This window comes from Manis javanica, chromosome 6, assembly GCF_040802235.1.
Source record: "Manis javanica isolate MJ-LG chromosome 6, MJ_LKY, whole genome shotgun sequence".
NCBI classification, from domain to species: Eukaryota; Metazoa; Chordata; class Mammalia; order Pholidota; family Manidae; genus Manis; species Manis javanica.
Window position 1 is genome coordinate 95,560,151 of NC_133161.1, and position 16,107 is coordinate 95,576,257.

Here is a 16,107-nt window from a genome sequence, read left to right on the forward strand (position 1 = left end):
GGGGAATGGCCTTCATTTCATGTCACTCGCCACTACAGTTTGAGAAATGGAAAATTAACAAAATGAGCAAAATATAAATATTACTGGTTCAAGCATCTGCAATGCATTGCACACCTCTGCCATGGCAGTGTATGTTCTTTTCCTATTTGAGCTCTCTCATTCCAGATTTTCTCCTCTCTCTCCCATGCGGTGTTTCTTATACTCTTCCAGATAATTACAGTAGAAATGAAATTATCACACAGCAATGGATGCAGCTATAAGTGTGCAAAGTTGATCTTGGAAAGCCAAAAAGACATAAAATAAAAATAAAAATAATAAATCCCAAACAGGTTTTTTTATTTAACATAAGGCCAAAGAAGCTATCAGGCGTTGCTGAATACTGTCCACTAACTGTACAAAATATTGACTGCATGCCTCGCAAACACCAAAATATCCGCTGGAATGCCATAGAAATAAATAACTTCTGCTATAAACACATGAAAACATATCAAACTGTTATCTCTTTAAACATATTGTAAATAAAAAAATTACCAGTACTTCTACACAATAAATATTAAGAAACCATTGACATAGTTGAAATGCACTCATATAAATTAACAACTTTAATTACATTAGCCAAACAGACATTGGTTAAAGAACCGCATGTAGTATGCCAAAAAAATAAAAACAAAATAAAAACAAACAAACAAACAAACATCAACCACAGAACATAAAAAGTTTTAAAACAGAACAGGCTTCAAATTATCTTGGCTTTCATAATTATATTTTTCTTTTAAAGAAAAATATCAACCCATTGTCAATGCACTGTTTTTCAAAGCATTTAAATAGAGGGTGAAACCCATTAGGAATTAATACAGAAAAAATGATTCACTTTATGCATAAAAAATAAATAATATAGCTGAGACATGTGGTTTGCTTCTGCTCTTGAAGATGTGAACAGCTTCTAAGTATTCATTTTCTCTGACCCATACAACAGCTTCTCAGTGATAAAGGGTTTAATTTAAACACATACAATGTCCACCCCCAAACCTTCTGCCCACATCTACAAGTTTCATTTATTGTGTAGGTTTTCAGGGTGACTAAGTTTGTCTCTACATTGAAAAGGGAAGTTGCCAAAAGGCCCACAGGAAACCATTTTTTCGAATGAACATGATAATTTGAATCTAAGCTTAATACAACTGAAGCTTTTGTGTTCTCTGTTTTATAGAGTCACCAAGGTCCAATCCCATGGGGCTGAAAAAAATGCACTTGGACTTCCTCAGAGGAAAATGCAGGCATTCTCTTTGAAAAACAGAATGTGGAATCAATCTTAAATATATATGAGATTAGTTGGTCTTCAGATACAAGAAATCCCAACTCACTGTGCTGGAATTTACCTTGCTCTTTGGAAAAAAAGAAGAAAAAGAAAATGTCAATACAAACTACAAAATATTTGTCATTCCTCAAAGATATCTGGGAACAGATGCTTTTTAGAGCTTTTAAGATTGGTATGGGTAGATTTTAAGAGCCTGGAGATCAGTCCTAGAGAAAGAGTAGAAAGATGTTTTAAGATCAGGTAGAGCCACCTTTGTTTCAAGGACAATATACTATGAAGAACCTAATATGGCAGAATGTAAAAGCGTTATCTTTTGGCCTCCTGCTGTTACATGAAAAGTGTGGTTGTTCACAAGGCTGCATATCTTCCAATATTATTAAATATAGTAGCAACCTGCAATTCTACATCCACATTTACTGAAATAAGGTTAGAGTTTATGAATGTGTGATAACTTAATCATTCAAAAATAATTTTATTTAAATTATATCATCCCATTAAAACATGGTCCTATGGAATTTCACTTTGCCCTGCTTCTAATTACTGTGACCAGTAATCAAACCCCATCTTAAAAGGCTTAAAAAGATGGCAGATATATTTGAGATGAATGGGGGCAAAAGAACGAGCCTCAGGGGTCTTTTTAACAACCCACTTTTTCTGTTGCCTTGGCCGTCTCTATCATTGCACCGTGAGCTAGTACTTGGTTCCTCACGCTATTTTCATAGATTCCATTATTAGTTCCATTACCAAATAAGAAGCAGTTCAAAAGGTCCTCAAAGGTTTTCATGGAAATTTGCAAAGTTGAACATCGTCATCTATCCCTCAAAGCTCTTCTCACCACACCCACCTTCCCCACCTGCATGGTTTCCTGGTCCATCCATGGTCAAGAGTGAGGAAGTACCAATTTTGCATGCTCTCTCTCTCAAACTTTATCAATAGAGTCCACTCTCCTGCAATACATGTAGTATTTCCTACATAAGAAAGGATGGACCTCTACAGTGTAGGAAGTATATCTGCCCAGTAATGACATTAAGTAATTTACCTCCATACAAACAGCCTAATGTTATAGTGCACTGAGTTAACATATTTCTCAAGAAGAGCTAAACCATCTTTTGTAATGTTTAGTTTCTCACTGACATTTTATTTTCTTACAATTTTTTTAAATCTATGAATTGACATAGGGCTGAAAGATTCAATTTTACAGAATGAGTGAATATAATTTTCATCAATTATCAGAATTTTTTTCCACTTCTTACAAACAAGTCAGTAAAAATAAGGCTCTTATATTTCAAGAAGTACATAAAATGAATAAGTTATTAGCTGTTCCAGGCAAGTTAAATACTGTGGAATAAATTAGTAGATATTTAGCTTTAAGCATGTACTGTAATATTTATAAAACAAAGTGTTGTGTTTTTTTTCTTTTTGCATCTGAATCAAAACCTATAAACATGCATCAAAGAGTTTTAGCTGTAAGTTATAATATTAGGGATTCTTATTAATAAAAATCCCTGCCATCCTAAATGTTCTCTTGCTCACTCCCACTCTCTTAACACCTTTCCCCAAATTATTTCTCTCTTAACTATTGACAACAACATTATTCAACCCCCTGAGCAGGTAATACTTCTCACAGCCAGGTCTTAATTGTTAAAAAAGAAAAAAAAAGCATCCAATTCTTTATTCTGGACTAAAGGTTCATTTTTTTTCTGAAAAAGCTTCTAATTTAAGATTGATTCCAATAGATGATAAATACGAGTTACAAAAAAAAAAATCAGCCTAGAGCTTTGATGAACAAGAGTTTCCTGTTTTCCCTGTGGGGAATAACTTGTCGAATGGGGATGGAGAACAAGAAAGAGGAGGGAATTGGATCCCTGTGCATTGAAAGAGGGTCTTGCTGAATATTCACTGGAATTTCCTGGCTTTTTCCCATCCCAATTTTTGAAATGTGCCCACCTAGTTCAGAGTAAAAGCAAAAACTATAGCCTATCCTTCTTAAAAATACTGTGTTTTGCACACAAACATTCATTGCTTTAAGAACATTAAAAAATGACAGCCTGAAGTGCTTAAAAATGTGTCTGGACATGATGTGATACATGTATATATACACACAGATATGCATATGCACAAGCAATGTATATATACACATACAAGCATGTAGCGTTCCATGAATTTGATTGAACTTGATATCCAACAGTGTACAACTACTGTACATCCAGTATGAAATGTCCCGTTTCATGGATGTAAAAGGAGTCAAAAACCAAACATCTCAGGTCATTTAAGCCTGAACACAATCCACCCGACTCAGCTTTGAATCCTGACCCCTGACTCATTGATGGTGAATGATACCAACCACAGACAGACTGTTTAAAGGCTCACACAAATGTCTTTGGTGTATGTGTCTATTTTTTAAGGTACAAAATAATAATAATAATTATAATTATAATAATAAAAATAGCTATTTTGTGTGCTGTAGCAGTTCTTTTATAGCTCACATTAAGTGCAGCTCTTAACCCCCCTCCCCCACCCAAAGAAAATACTTGTTAAATAAGGATTAGACAGGTCAAACACCATTGTAGTGCAAATAGTAAACGATAAAAAAAAAACAACATTTACAAAATATAGAAATGTTTGGATCCAACAGATGGACAAACATATTCCTTTCAAGTATCTCTCCTTGAAGAAAATAAAAATTAATCAGGTTACTTCCAATACAAAAAAGTCTCTCATTTTGTTCTCTCTCAGGTAAACAGTTTCAAACCTATTAGGTTGCATAGTTCTAAGATCATAAGCACCTTAACGAAATGTAACTTGGTATTCTTTTTTCCTTGATCTCTCACTCTTCCCATTTTTTTGTTTGTTGGTTTTTGTTTTGTTCTGTGGCAAAAGTGGTGCAGAAAAATAAAGTAACACCACCTGTGCTCCGTTGTTCTCTTACCAGTACATGTGTGTATGTGGGGTATGGAAATGCCTCCATGTGCGGTGTGTGTGTGTGTGTATCTGTGTGTGTGTGTGTGTGTCTGTGTGTCTGTGTGTCTGTGTGTGTGTGTGTGTGCACGGGCTGATATACACAGAGAGAGGGTCACACAGACATACCTTACAACCTGGGTAATTGGGTGGGAAAGTGCCCATATCTGGCCCTTTCAAACTCATGGCTTTCTGGATGATTTGGGTTGCACTAGCCCACATCACTGCTGACTAGACAAGCTGACTTCAAGGCTCACTCCAAAAGGGAACTGGAAAGGAGAGGACAATACTCCCTTTGAAGCAACTCACATCACCACTTTGATATCAGAAGCAACCAAGGGCACTCGGTTTCCCTTTCCCTCCCAATTCCCCTCTCCTGCGCTTTTTTTTTTATCTCTGAGCCCTGGCTAAAGAATTTTCCACATCTTCCTTCATCTGTTTCAGGTTTTTGTTTACAGTTTTTTTTAATTTCTATTTTTTTTTTCTGGTTGTTTTAACTCAGAAACCTTTAACATTTCTTCATTTTGCCACTGTCTTCTCTGGACAACTTGCTCCCGTCCCCTCGCTGCCGGCGCTCTATGAGCACCCGCACTCCTCCACGATCATGTTCTGGATGTCCTTTTTGATGATGTTCTGCCCATCATCATAGTACAGCATGGACATGGGTCTCAGCTTGGTGGGCACACAGCACGACTTGAGGTTGGCGAAGGGGCTGTGACCGCGCATGCGGTAGTGGTTGATGACCGTCGAGTGAAAAGACAGCGACGACCCCGACGTGCCTGCGATGTGGCTCGGGCACTCGCCCTCGCAGTAGTTGGCGTGGTAGCCGGAGGGAGCGATGATCCAGTCGTTCCAGCCAATATCCTTGAAACTAACAAAGAACTGTTTCTTACAGCAAATGTTCACCTTGCCGTCGCACTCCAAGCCTCGCCGCCGCCGCCGGTGCGGGTGATCTTCAGACTGGCGGGCCTGCAGCATGAGGAAAGGTCTGTGGGACTGTTCCTTGTCCTCATCAACTCCAGCCCCTGCTTCTCCATCCTTCTGCTTCCCTTCCGCCTCCTCTTCCTTCTTCTTCTTCTTGCCCAGGAGCACCAGGCTGGCGCCGGTGTCATGGCAGTACTCACAGGCAATCCGAATGTCCAGGGAGCTCTTGCCCTGGTCCAGCAAGCGCTGGATGCTGCTGGACACAGGGAAGATGTGCCACATGCTCTTGCGAGTGTCCACCACCTTTTCCGATATCAACAGTTCACTCCTCTCCATGAAGCCTACTTCCTCGGCCTCGTCCCCGGCATCCAGGCTGCCCTGTGGGTGCTTACGCTGCTGAAAGAGACGGATGGTGACCTTGGTCCTGGTCCTGTTGGCCTTGGGGACCTTCAGGAAGAGCCAGACTTCTGCACGCTCCACCACCGACAGGTCACTGCCTTCTTTGGAAATTTCAAAGTGCAGCGTCTTCCTGGTCGTGCCTGAAGATGAAACAGCATGAGAGAGAGGCAGGGACACGCATTAGTTCTGGTGCTCACAGCCACCCCAAGTTGAAGCCAGCACCAGGCCTCCGTGACACCGGCTCCCATAGGGCTTGGCCAGTGGATGACCCATGGGCCATAAGAATGATTTTGACATTTTTAAATGGTCAGAGAAAAATGGTATTTTGTGACATGTGAAAATTTTATGAAATTTAAACTCCAGTGCCCGTAAATCAAGTTTTACTGGACCACAGCAATGCTTGTTTCTTTATAGGTTGTCTATGGCTGCTTTTGCACTAGAAGATGGAGTTGAGGAGCTGGGACAGAGCCTGTCTCACTCACAAAGTTTGAAATATTTACTCTCTGGCCCTTCCCAGAGAAAGTTTGCCAACTCTTGCTCTAGAAGAAGACAGCCTGGATCTGAATGTTTGGGGTGGGGGGGCCTGAGGGTCTGTTTGTTCACTTAATCTCAGTGTCATCTTCTGGAAAATGGGAATGACATAATGACAATTGACCCATACGCCCACAGGTTTGGAAGGATCAAATGGGGTGACAGATTAAACATATTGTAGGCTCTAGGAAGTGTGGGAGTGTTATCATGCCTACTCCAATCTGCAAACATGCCCCACAGGGTAAGTCTGTGCAGGGTGTGCCCACCAAGCTAGCCACCTCCTCCTTGGCCCCAACTTTCTTCCCCCGCCACATCTCCCTGGGGACCTGGCGGCAGCTTTTCTTTGGTTTGCCTGTCTGGCATAGAGCCAGACCCCTCTCCAATCATTCCTCCAAGCCACAGGTAAAGGAATCTTCCCCAAAGGCGGATCTGCTCATGCCAGCCCTTTACGGAATCACCACTGCCCTCAGTATAAACATAAACTGTCTACGACTCTGGGCTCTGCCTGAACTGCCCCCACATCCAACTGCAGCCCCACTCTCTGTGGTCCAGGCTCATGGCATTTGTCTGAGGCCATGCGCAGTCCGTGCACTTCCTCACCTCCAGGCAGTGACACCTGCAGATTTCCCCGCTTAGAAAACTCCAGCTCCCAGCACACTATCCTCTGGTGCTTATCAAGCCTGCCCTTAGTAAGGCTTCAGTTTTCAGGTGGGGTGACACCACTTCCTCACGAAGCCTGTGCTGCATCTCTCCTCCTGCACTGCTTTCTGCCAGTCTAGTTTAGGACACCCCAGGTCCGAGGCCCTATATGTCTCAGTTTTGTTCACTGTCCATAGCCCACTGTTTAGCAGCAAGTAGGCAATTTCCTGATTCCTTATTAACAAATGGAGGCAACCTGAGCATTGAGTTATATTAGATTAAGAGATCCACCTCCTACCTCTGCATCACCCATTTCTGCCTCCTTTCCTTTTGAATGCAGTTTAATGAGCCCTAATTATAGCAGCTGCTGCTAAAAGAGAGGAAATCCCTACCCTGGCAGGGCAGTTGGATTCAGCAAGCACTAAGTTCTTGCCTAACTCTAAAATTAGAAAATCATCTATTTCCTTCTCCTTCCATAGCACCTGTATGTTTATTCATGCAGCAACATTTACTGTAAGGAGCAGGTGTCCAGGCCAGAATTCTTCAATCAAGTATTTTCCCTCACTTGCACTTTCACCATTCAGTGGTATAAGAAACATACCCACTTTTCATGACCACCTTCTGTGTGTACCTGCTTACAACTGTCCAGTGTCCGTGCTTCCCATGTGCAAATCTGAGAACAACCTCAGAGAAGCTCATCTTAGAACTCTCAACTCCCTAGGAGGGTCGCCTTGCCTGGATTTCTATGGCTAACGGAAATCCAGCCATACTTATCACTCTCAGCCCTGAGATGTTTACGGTACTATAAATTTTAGGCACCATTTCAAGTTCTCTGCAGCAGAAGGCAGGCATTTCTGTGCATTGCACACTGTAGATTCTGTTCTTAATTTAACTCACCCTGCACACTGGTTATGAGAGTGGTAAATTCACAGAGGTCAGGGCCAAGAGCTGCATACGGATACAAGGGGTTCTCTGGCATCTTTGTATAAACTTGCCAGGACGCTGGCCACGTTGGTGGTGGTAGAGAGGGGAGTCCCTTTGACTCCACCTTGGGTCTCTGGCAGGAGTTGAAATGAATAATAAAGCCAAGTTTATGAGTTTATGATTAGATCACCAAAGCAGGCAGCAGTTAGAGGGGGAAACTGTTTTTTTCTTTCTTTCTTTTTTTTCTAGGAAGCATGATTTTTTTTCAAAACATATTCCCCCTTTACTAAAAATTCATGGTTTTGGTGGTGGTGTTGGTTTTTTAAGAAAGCGGAAGAGAAAATTCCAGGAACGAGAGCTTAATCATTTAAATCACAAACAACAATCAGCAGCAGATTTTAAGTGGTAGGGTCCTTCTAAAAGCAGAAGCAAAGGCTGCGGGAAGTCTCCCAGCCTCCCCTGCCCCACTGGAGACGTGCGGGCTCCCTCCAGTGCATCCACCCTGCCCCACTGAGAATCTCAACAAGCTACCTGCTGTTCTCCCTCCTGCCTCTCTGCAGGCCATATTCTGAAACCCTAAACTGCTCAGGGTGCCACTCTACTGACAGAGAGATAGTAGCTGCTAAATTAGAGAAGCCAGAGGGCACAAGGCTGTGTTTTGTTTTTCTAGGAAAGAGTGTGAAACTGGAGAGTGTGGAACTGCCTCATTCCCCAGGATGGGAAAGCTCTGAGGGTTTCAGATAACTCATTCCCACAGGCCCCGCTCTGCTTTTACCCATGCCTGACAGGAGGGGCCAAGGGTGAGGGGAAATGGTCCTCAGGTAAAGTGAGAGGCCACATGGCAAGGCGGACCTCACACATCAGGCTTTCCATGAATAAAGTCCAGAGGAGTCTCAGATGCCGGGAGGGGGAGGCAGGGGTGGTGGGCAGGGAGGGAGGGCTAACTGACCCACTTGAACCAGTGACAGCAACAGCAAATTGCTTCTGAAAGGCCAGCGAGGCTGAGGACACTTGCTTCCAGTCACAGCCCACAGGACGGAGGGCCCCTCGTTTCACAAGAGCCGGTTTCTAAGGCATGATATAGCCCCACCCCTTCTTCACAGGCAGCTGTACTTGGAAGCAAATGATTTAGTGTTCCTGAGAGAGGATTGTACAAAGAGAGTACTCATTAGAGGGGGCTCAATCTGTCAGGTGCTGTTATATTAGGATCAGAGAGTCATCATAAAATGACTTTCAACCTGGTCCCGGTTGGTAATTAACTGTATGGAATTGCCTGTATTTGCGGGGGGGGGGGCCGCAGGGCGGATTTATGCGTTGGTTTAATTATCTGAGCCAAAAGACTGTTCCCTGTGTTTGCATCCATTGCCTGCATGCTGTATCTCTCCCCCATATTTCAGACATTTGGATTTTCCCCCTTCTAATTGACATGCCTGTCGCCTCCTTCTCTTGGTGTCCATTTCTGGAACTGCCATTTGTATATTGCATGATATTTTATCAGGGAAAAAAAATAAAACTGAGATCCAATCTCATGAAAATGCTGTTGCCATAATGCTCAGGAGAACAGGGGGAAGAGAGAGATTCAAGTCTTCCTAATGTCTACCTTACCTGCAGGTACATTTTAAAAGTTCTTTTGTATTCTGACTTATTAAGCTGTGCCTGTATTTTCTTTTACATTTAGCTTTCATTGCAGAAGGGGGGGTGGGGAGATTGAGGCAACTGGAAGCTGAGATGGAATTAATATTTATCAGGGCTGTAGATCTCAGAAAGTTACCACAACCCTCAAATCTCTTAGGTATAAAAAAAATCTGATCATATTCCCTTTATCTGTATTTCACCCCAGAAGAGCCTGCTATACTGTAGTGGTGTTTTCAGGATGCTCCAATCTTCAAACCTCTATGCACAGCAAATGAAAAAATGGAAGGAGATTGCCTAAGGCTGAGGATCAATTGCTAATCAGTTTCAGGTTTGATTTAAAGATCTCCTGCTATAAAATCCTGAAATGGAAGCCTTCCCACAATGCTTTGTGATCAGGTACAAGCCTTAGTTTATACAGGTGTGCACTGGGTTCCTACTCTCTTGCCTATCTAGCTAGATATAGCTGGTGGCTTTGCTAAACTGTCATTACCTACTCTCTGATAATATTCTTTTCATCCTCTGTGCTATTTTTTCCCTCCTGAGGCTTGTGAGCAGGCTTGTATCACAGCCTGCTCTGCCTGAGTAATTCACTAAGAAAGTCCCACGCAAACCCGTGTGGGTGATAATATTTCATCACTTAAACCTCTATGAGCTCTGTGGACTCATACCAAAGGGAGAGAAAAAAAAAGTGCACAAAAATGGGTAGGAGGAATAAATATTGTACCTTACAGGGAACACCTCTGACATGTTGCTGGGCCGGAGGGACTGGACAGAGCAAAGATGGTGGAAGCTGGAAGTAAAAACACCTGAAAACACATTTTCCTTTGCTTTCAGAATTTTCCAAACATTCTTACTAGCTCAACCATGAAAGCAGGCGAGCCAAGGGTTAAGCAGCCAAGCACCCACGGCAGGACGCAAAATGCTGCTCCTCCCCAAGCCCAGCACCCTAGATTTGTGGGTGGATGAACATTTCCAGTTAAATAAGCAACCATACGCGCAGTGCTTCATTTCTGTATAGTTTTGTTTTCCTCACCAGGGTCCGGCTTAAAGTATGCTGCCTTTCTACATATGGGTAATAATTGTATCTCTAATGTGAATGTGGAAAGCCTTGTTGTTTATAGCGGATTTAAACTCACCGTGGGGGGAAAGCCTCCCTGTAACATGTGACTGTGGCTTCAGTTTTCCACTTTTCACCAAGCTTTCACTGTGCCTAGACATGGTATAGTCCCTCGCTGGTAGGAGCATACCGAGTGACTGGTTACTGCATGTGTGTCTCTGAAGCCCCGACTTTGCTTTTGGACCGTTCCCAGGGGTTTCTGCCAAGGCAGCAAGTGAGGTCTTAGCGGTTATGCTCCTTTTAGCCTACAGTAGAGGGTCTTGCCTGCAGGAGAACTATGGGTTTAGTCATAAATTACCTAGACTGATTTTTTTTTTAGCCTTAATCTCTTTCCTTAGGATCTGCTATTGAATTTCCACATCCCAGCCCCTTCTATATACATGGTGATGATAAAGAAGGTTAAATATTTAGAGAGAAAGGGGTTCTATGTTCCTAAAAGAAGGAGAGAAAAATCATAAGGTTTCAACCCACAGAATTTCAGACTTCTTCCAGAATTCCTGAGAACTTTTCACACTTTTGGTTTTGGATCTAGGAGCCCATCGGGTATGAAGAAATCTGAAGTACAGCTAAGAGATCATGCTTGAGTATATTTTAGCAGAAGAGGGGCCAAGACAAATACGTATTTTCATGAAAAGTGCCTGGGAAGGTATGACTCGCAGTTCTCCAAATACGAAGACTGAATTTCTACCTTGACAGCTCCCCGACCCACTCCCACCCTCCTCCTTCCCAGGCCCAGTCCACTAGGCATCTTTTCTCCACCGTTTCTCCCCACACTCTCAGTTCCAAAACAAAGTACATCCTCTGAAGCTGTTTACAATGTTCACACAGGTATGAAAGAAATAGCCTTTCCCTCCCTGTTCGAAGTCACTTTCTTTTGTCGCTAGTGAAAAGGGTTGATGAGGCAGGCCAAGGCAAGGAGGCCAGGGGAGACAGAAGCCGTTTTGGTCAAAGCCCAGGTGGCCGTATTAGGGAAGGACGTGTGAGCAAATCACTACTGCTGATGATTCACAGTCACATTTCTCCACACTCTGCCCTGTTTGCTTCTGAAATGTATCATTCCTGTCTTCCATAGAGCTCTGGAATGTTCACATGGATCACCAGAATTTCCACTTCCTTTCTTTCTGTCTCATTTAATGTATGACAGGTAGTCACATTCCTCCCTTCTCATAAAGTACTACCCTCTGGAGGATGAGAGGAAGCAGGAGGTACCTGATAATTACCAAGATGAGAGTGCTACAGACTGGAGCTTCCCAGTAGGTGAAATTGCCTTTCCCTTGATTAACTGGGAAGGAGCAAAAGTCTTTGGAATGCGCCCTCTTGTGGCTGACCATTTCCCATTAATCAGAGACAAAAGCGTGTAACCTCTAGAGGCAGCCTTCAGTGGGGGATAAAGCCCTGGGAAGTTCGGATGACTGCAATGGAATGGTGGCAGCTGACTCCACCTTGAGATGGCCTTCTGGGAAAGGGGAAAACGGTCATGCAAGCAAGGCTCCTGAGACTCTGCTTGGGATGTGTACATTTCTAACTCAAATTTTCTATAACTAGAATCCCCCAAGAGGGGAGATTTACATGTTACTTTCACAACCATACCTGAGCTATGTGAGCATTTCCCATTTCTTGGTGTTCCATTTCTTTCTTTCCCTATCTTTTCTTTAACAAGTGCTATCAGTTGCTAAGTGACCTGCGAAGTATGGACACTGAGTGGTGTATTGTGACTGTACACTGACAGACCAGATGTTGTCACGAATCAAAATAAGACACAGCAGTCCAGAAGGACACTGACTTTAGTTACAGTGATAGTGGCTTGACTCTATGCGTCCCTTCTTCTTTTCTTTTAAAGTACTAAGGTAAGCACAGAGGATTTTCTGACAGCCAGGCAACTAACATGACAACCTTGGGGAGCAATCTCAGGTGACATATGTAAGAAGGAAATAATTTTTACTTTTTGGGATACATTTCAGAGGGCCTGAGAGCAAATCCTCACCACATAGCCCATAACAACTCATATCAGTTTTACAAAGATGGGGCATCTTCCACCTATACACAATAGGCCAAATTCAGGTCAAAGAGTTCTGGGCAATTGTTGCAGTCCCTTCACTTCTGGGCCAGGGTTTGGCTTTATTTAACCATCCAGGAGAGTTGAGGCAAAATTTCAACATGAGTCCCCCAAACTGAGAGGTCCTGAGGTCGAAAGGTACAGCTGTGGGCATGCAACTGTGACATGCGCATGGAGGACAATTACTGACTGGATTCTATGCTGTATAAAAATTTTTATAGAGAAAAATGAGTGCCCTTTGCTGTTCTCCAAAAATTTTAAATGTTGGACTTAGTTCAAATATTAAGATCAAATTACACCGAATGCAACAAAGACATCTTCTTATATTCACTATAGTCATTCAGATGACAAAATTCTTTTCTGGGTTAGCAAAATGAGCACCAAAATACTCACATGGTACTTTCTTTGGAAAGTAGATGTCCATGTAGCAATCATCAAATCTGTGAAATCATCATAAATCACTTGAAGGTGATGTATGAACTTCTCAGATGAGAAAAACAAGTAAATGCAAAAAACATTTTCTAAGAACTTAGCAACTCACCTGAAGTCAAGCTGTAAACTCAACTAGGAGTTTCCCATTACAAATTTTAAACTTTAGTCAAAGTGTGGGTCAAATGAATCACCTTTTTTTTTTAAAAAAAAAAAAAGGAGCTCAATTTCATTCAAACTAAACCCCTAACAGAAAAGTAGAAGAATGGCAAGATTTCATATAAATGTGAAAAAGATCAGCACTGAGATGAAGGCCATAAGTAAGAAAGAATGTAAAAGGTCAAATTCTTTCCCTGCAAAATTTCTCAATGCTAAGAGAGTGATTTGATGGATAAGTCAGGTAAGTCAGGTAGAAGGGCATGTTGCTCACACCAGGTGTATATTTACGATGGGCAAAGGTGTAGATATACTTAGTCCTATGACGCAGGCAAATCCCGCTGAGCCAGAGCTGCAACTCAGGACATCATGTGTGGTAGCTGGCATATAAAAATATACACAGGGTCCCTTTGTGTCAGGACAGGGAACAGACCTCTAGACCACTGGACTCATTCCCTGCAAAGGACCCAATGTCACTAAGCACTTTGTTCCTTCCTATCTTGCCACCAGGAAAGGCTGAGAAAAATTAGGCGGCAACTTGAAAACTCCAACATGACTTTTTTCCTCAATAGGCTTCCAAAGACAAAATCATAATTACCATGTCCTTTGGGGGCTGCACCAAGAAAGAGCCTAGAGAAAGAAAGACCTTCTTTAAAAGAGAAGTTCCTGGTGAGAGAGCAACACTACCCTGTCGGGAAGCTTGCAGGACACCAGGGCTTCTCCTGCAGAGGAGTCAGAAAGCCTGCAGGTTATCTGCTCCCCTAGAAGGATGCTCAGGTCTTGCATGGTTTTCTTGAAAACAGGACATCTGAGTCAACAGGTTTTCAGGATTGGAAATTCTGAGTGTTGCCTTAATTGTTTATACTGCTGCAGCAAACTTTTAAACAGAAATGCTGGGAGTCCCTGCACATACTTTACTGGCCATATGCTCTACCAAACAAAACAATGGCATTCCTTTCAAATGGATTTGGCAAGGGAGACAATTCTTTAGCCTGGCATTACCATGAAAGTAACAAGGCACTCACACATCTGTGTGCCCAGGCGTGCCTAGGCTTGCAGGCATGCAGGAGGATGTGTGTCATATAACTGTAAAAATAACCTGGCTCCAGGTCTGTGGCTGCACTCCTGACAGGTATTTTCTATTCGGCAACAGGTTAGTGTGGTCCTGCGCCAACGATTAGAATCTATTAAAGTTCTTCCTCTTAAGGATTGAGTGAGGGAGTCAGCCTAGTATCTGAGAGCACTTTGTCAAGGTCGCATTCCTTGGCAGAGAGCTCTTAGTAACTTTACAGAGAACAAAACTCTTATTTATTTATTTATTTTTTTGGTTCAGAGAGCAAAAGTCAGTGTTCCCAAAGTGACTGCTGGTTCAGTGTCAGCTGTCCCTCAGAGCCGCTCTTAACTGCCTAGAATGTGGTGCCTGTGCCGTGACAGACAGTTCGTAAAGGTAAAGTGACTGTCGCTAAAATGCCCTGCTTCTCCAATGTGGCCCCTGATTGGACTTTGAAAGAGAAGGTTTCTTTTAAGACAATGACTTCATCTGTGTCCGTCCACCCCGATCCCACACTCTGACCCCCCACCCCACACACACACCTCGATAAAAACTTTGGATGGGGTCCGGAAGCCTCCTGGGCGAGCCCAGCCCCCCGAAAATGCCCGGCTCCCTCCAGCTGCGCAGACCTGGTTCCAGGGGCAGCGAGGGCGTCTCTGCCCGAGCGGCGTCCAGCTCCGGGCTGGCTCCTCGGGGTGCCGGCTGAGCCGAGCCGGGTGCGCGAGCCCCGCGGGCCGGCGACCTGCGCGCCGCTCCGGGCAGGCGCAGTCCCCCTCCGGCCGGGGCCCCCGCACGTCCGCCGCCCTCACCTAGGACGCACAACCTACCCGGGCCGCTTGCAGCTGGAGGCACCGAAGTTCCTCCAGGACTGTGCCGGCAGCGCCGCCCTCCCCCACCCCCATGCCCGCACCAACCTGCTTCCGCGAACGTGATGATCTCCGAGGTCTGCTCCATAAGTTCATTCATTTCTGCCCTCCGGCCGATGTCATCCTCTATCTCCACATACCCGTCCTCCCCCACTTTGCCCACATGCAGCTTTCGGATAGCGTTCAGAAGCGCCGCCTTGGGCACCGGCTGGGTGACATCGGGTCTCTTCTTCAAGTGCAGCATGTTTAGAATGTGCTTCTTGACGGCCTCCACCATCTCGGGCTGAGAGTTGGGTACATCCTTTGGGAGCGCAGCCAGCGCGCAGGACGGGCAGTCCGGGCCCGCTCCGTGCCCCTCGGATCCCGGGGTGGGGGAACTCCTCACTATAATCCAGCAACTCGCCAACAGAAATCCTCTCAGCCAAAGCCAGGGCATCCTGGCAGCAAAAGTTGTTGTGATTGCCTTTTTAAAAGGCCCTGCTTTTCCTCCCCCCTCACGCACAGATTTTTTTTTCTCTCCTCTTTTTTTTTTTTTTTTTTTTTTTTGCTTCTCCTCTTCAGCAAATTCTCTGGAACAAGAACAAAAAGTTTTCTGTGAAGTTTTGTTTGCAGGTTCCCTCTCTGAATGCAGTCAGTGGCTGTAGGTTTGTGGCTGTCAGGGAGGAGAGTTCTGACGGTCTCGAGTAAGAGAGAAGGAGGGAGGGAGGGAGAGACAGGGTGGGGGGGAGAGACAGAGACAGAGAGGATGGGAGGGAGGGAGAGACAGGGAGAGAAGGGAGAGAGGGAGAGGAGGGGGTGGGAGGGAGGGAGGGAGGAAGGGAGACACGGGGAGAGGGAGAGGGAGAGACCGATTGGCCCTAAGTGAGTGCGTGAATGGGCGAGGGAGGGAGTTTGTGTGCGAGTAAGGGCTGCGATCTGCAAGGGGAGGGACGGCCCGTTTTCTGACAGGCTGCTCTCCTTCTGCTTGTCGCTCCCTCACACACACCTCTCTTCAAATATCATTCTCGGGAGTTCTACTTTCCCTTCTGAAAGAAATTCTCCTCATTTTGTTCTACTTCTTTTTTCGTTTTTTTTTTTCTTTTTCTACCCAGTCCCCTTGCTTCACCT

The 16,107-nt window shown here is 44.1% G+C and overlaps 1 protein-coding gene across 1 annotated transcript; it reads right to left on the minus strand.

Annotated features, from left to right (window-relative positions):
- Positions 1 to 314: 314 nt before the first annotated feature.
- Positions 315 to 15,714, minus strand: INHBA (inhibin subunit beta A). Its single transcript, XM_017677939.3, has 2 exons — positions 15,049 to 15,714; positions 315 to 5,736 (listed from the first exon to the last, which is right to left on the minus strand). The coding sequence occupies exons 1-2, from the start codon at positions 15,434 to 15,436 to the stop codon at positions 4,850 to 4,852; spliced, it is 1,275 nt and encodes a 424-aa protein (XP_017533428.2). The 5' UTR covers positions 15,437 to 15,714; the 3' UTR covers positions 315 to 4,849.
- Between the last annotated feature and the right edge of the window lie 393 nt (positions 15,715 to 16,107).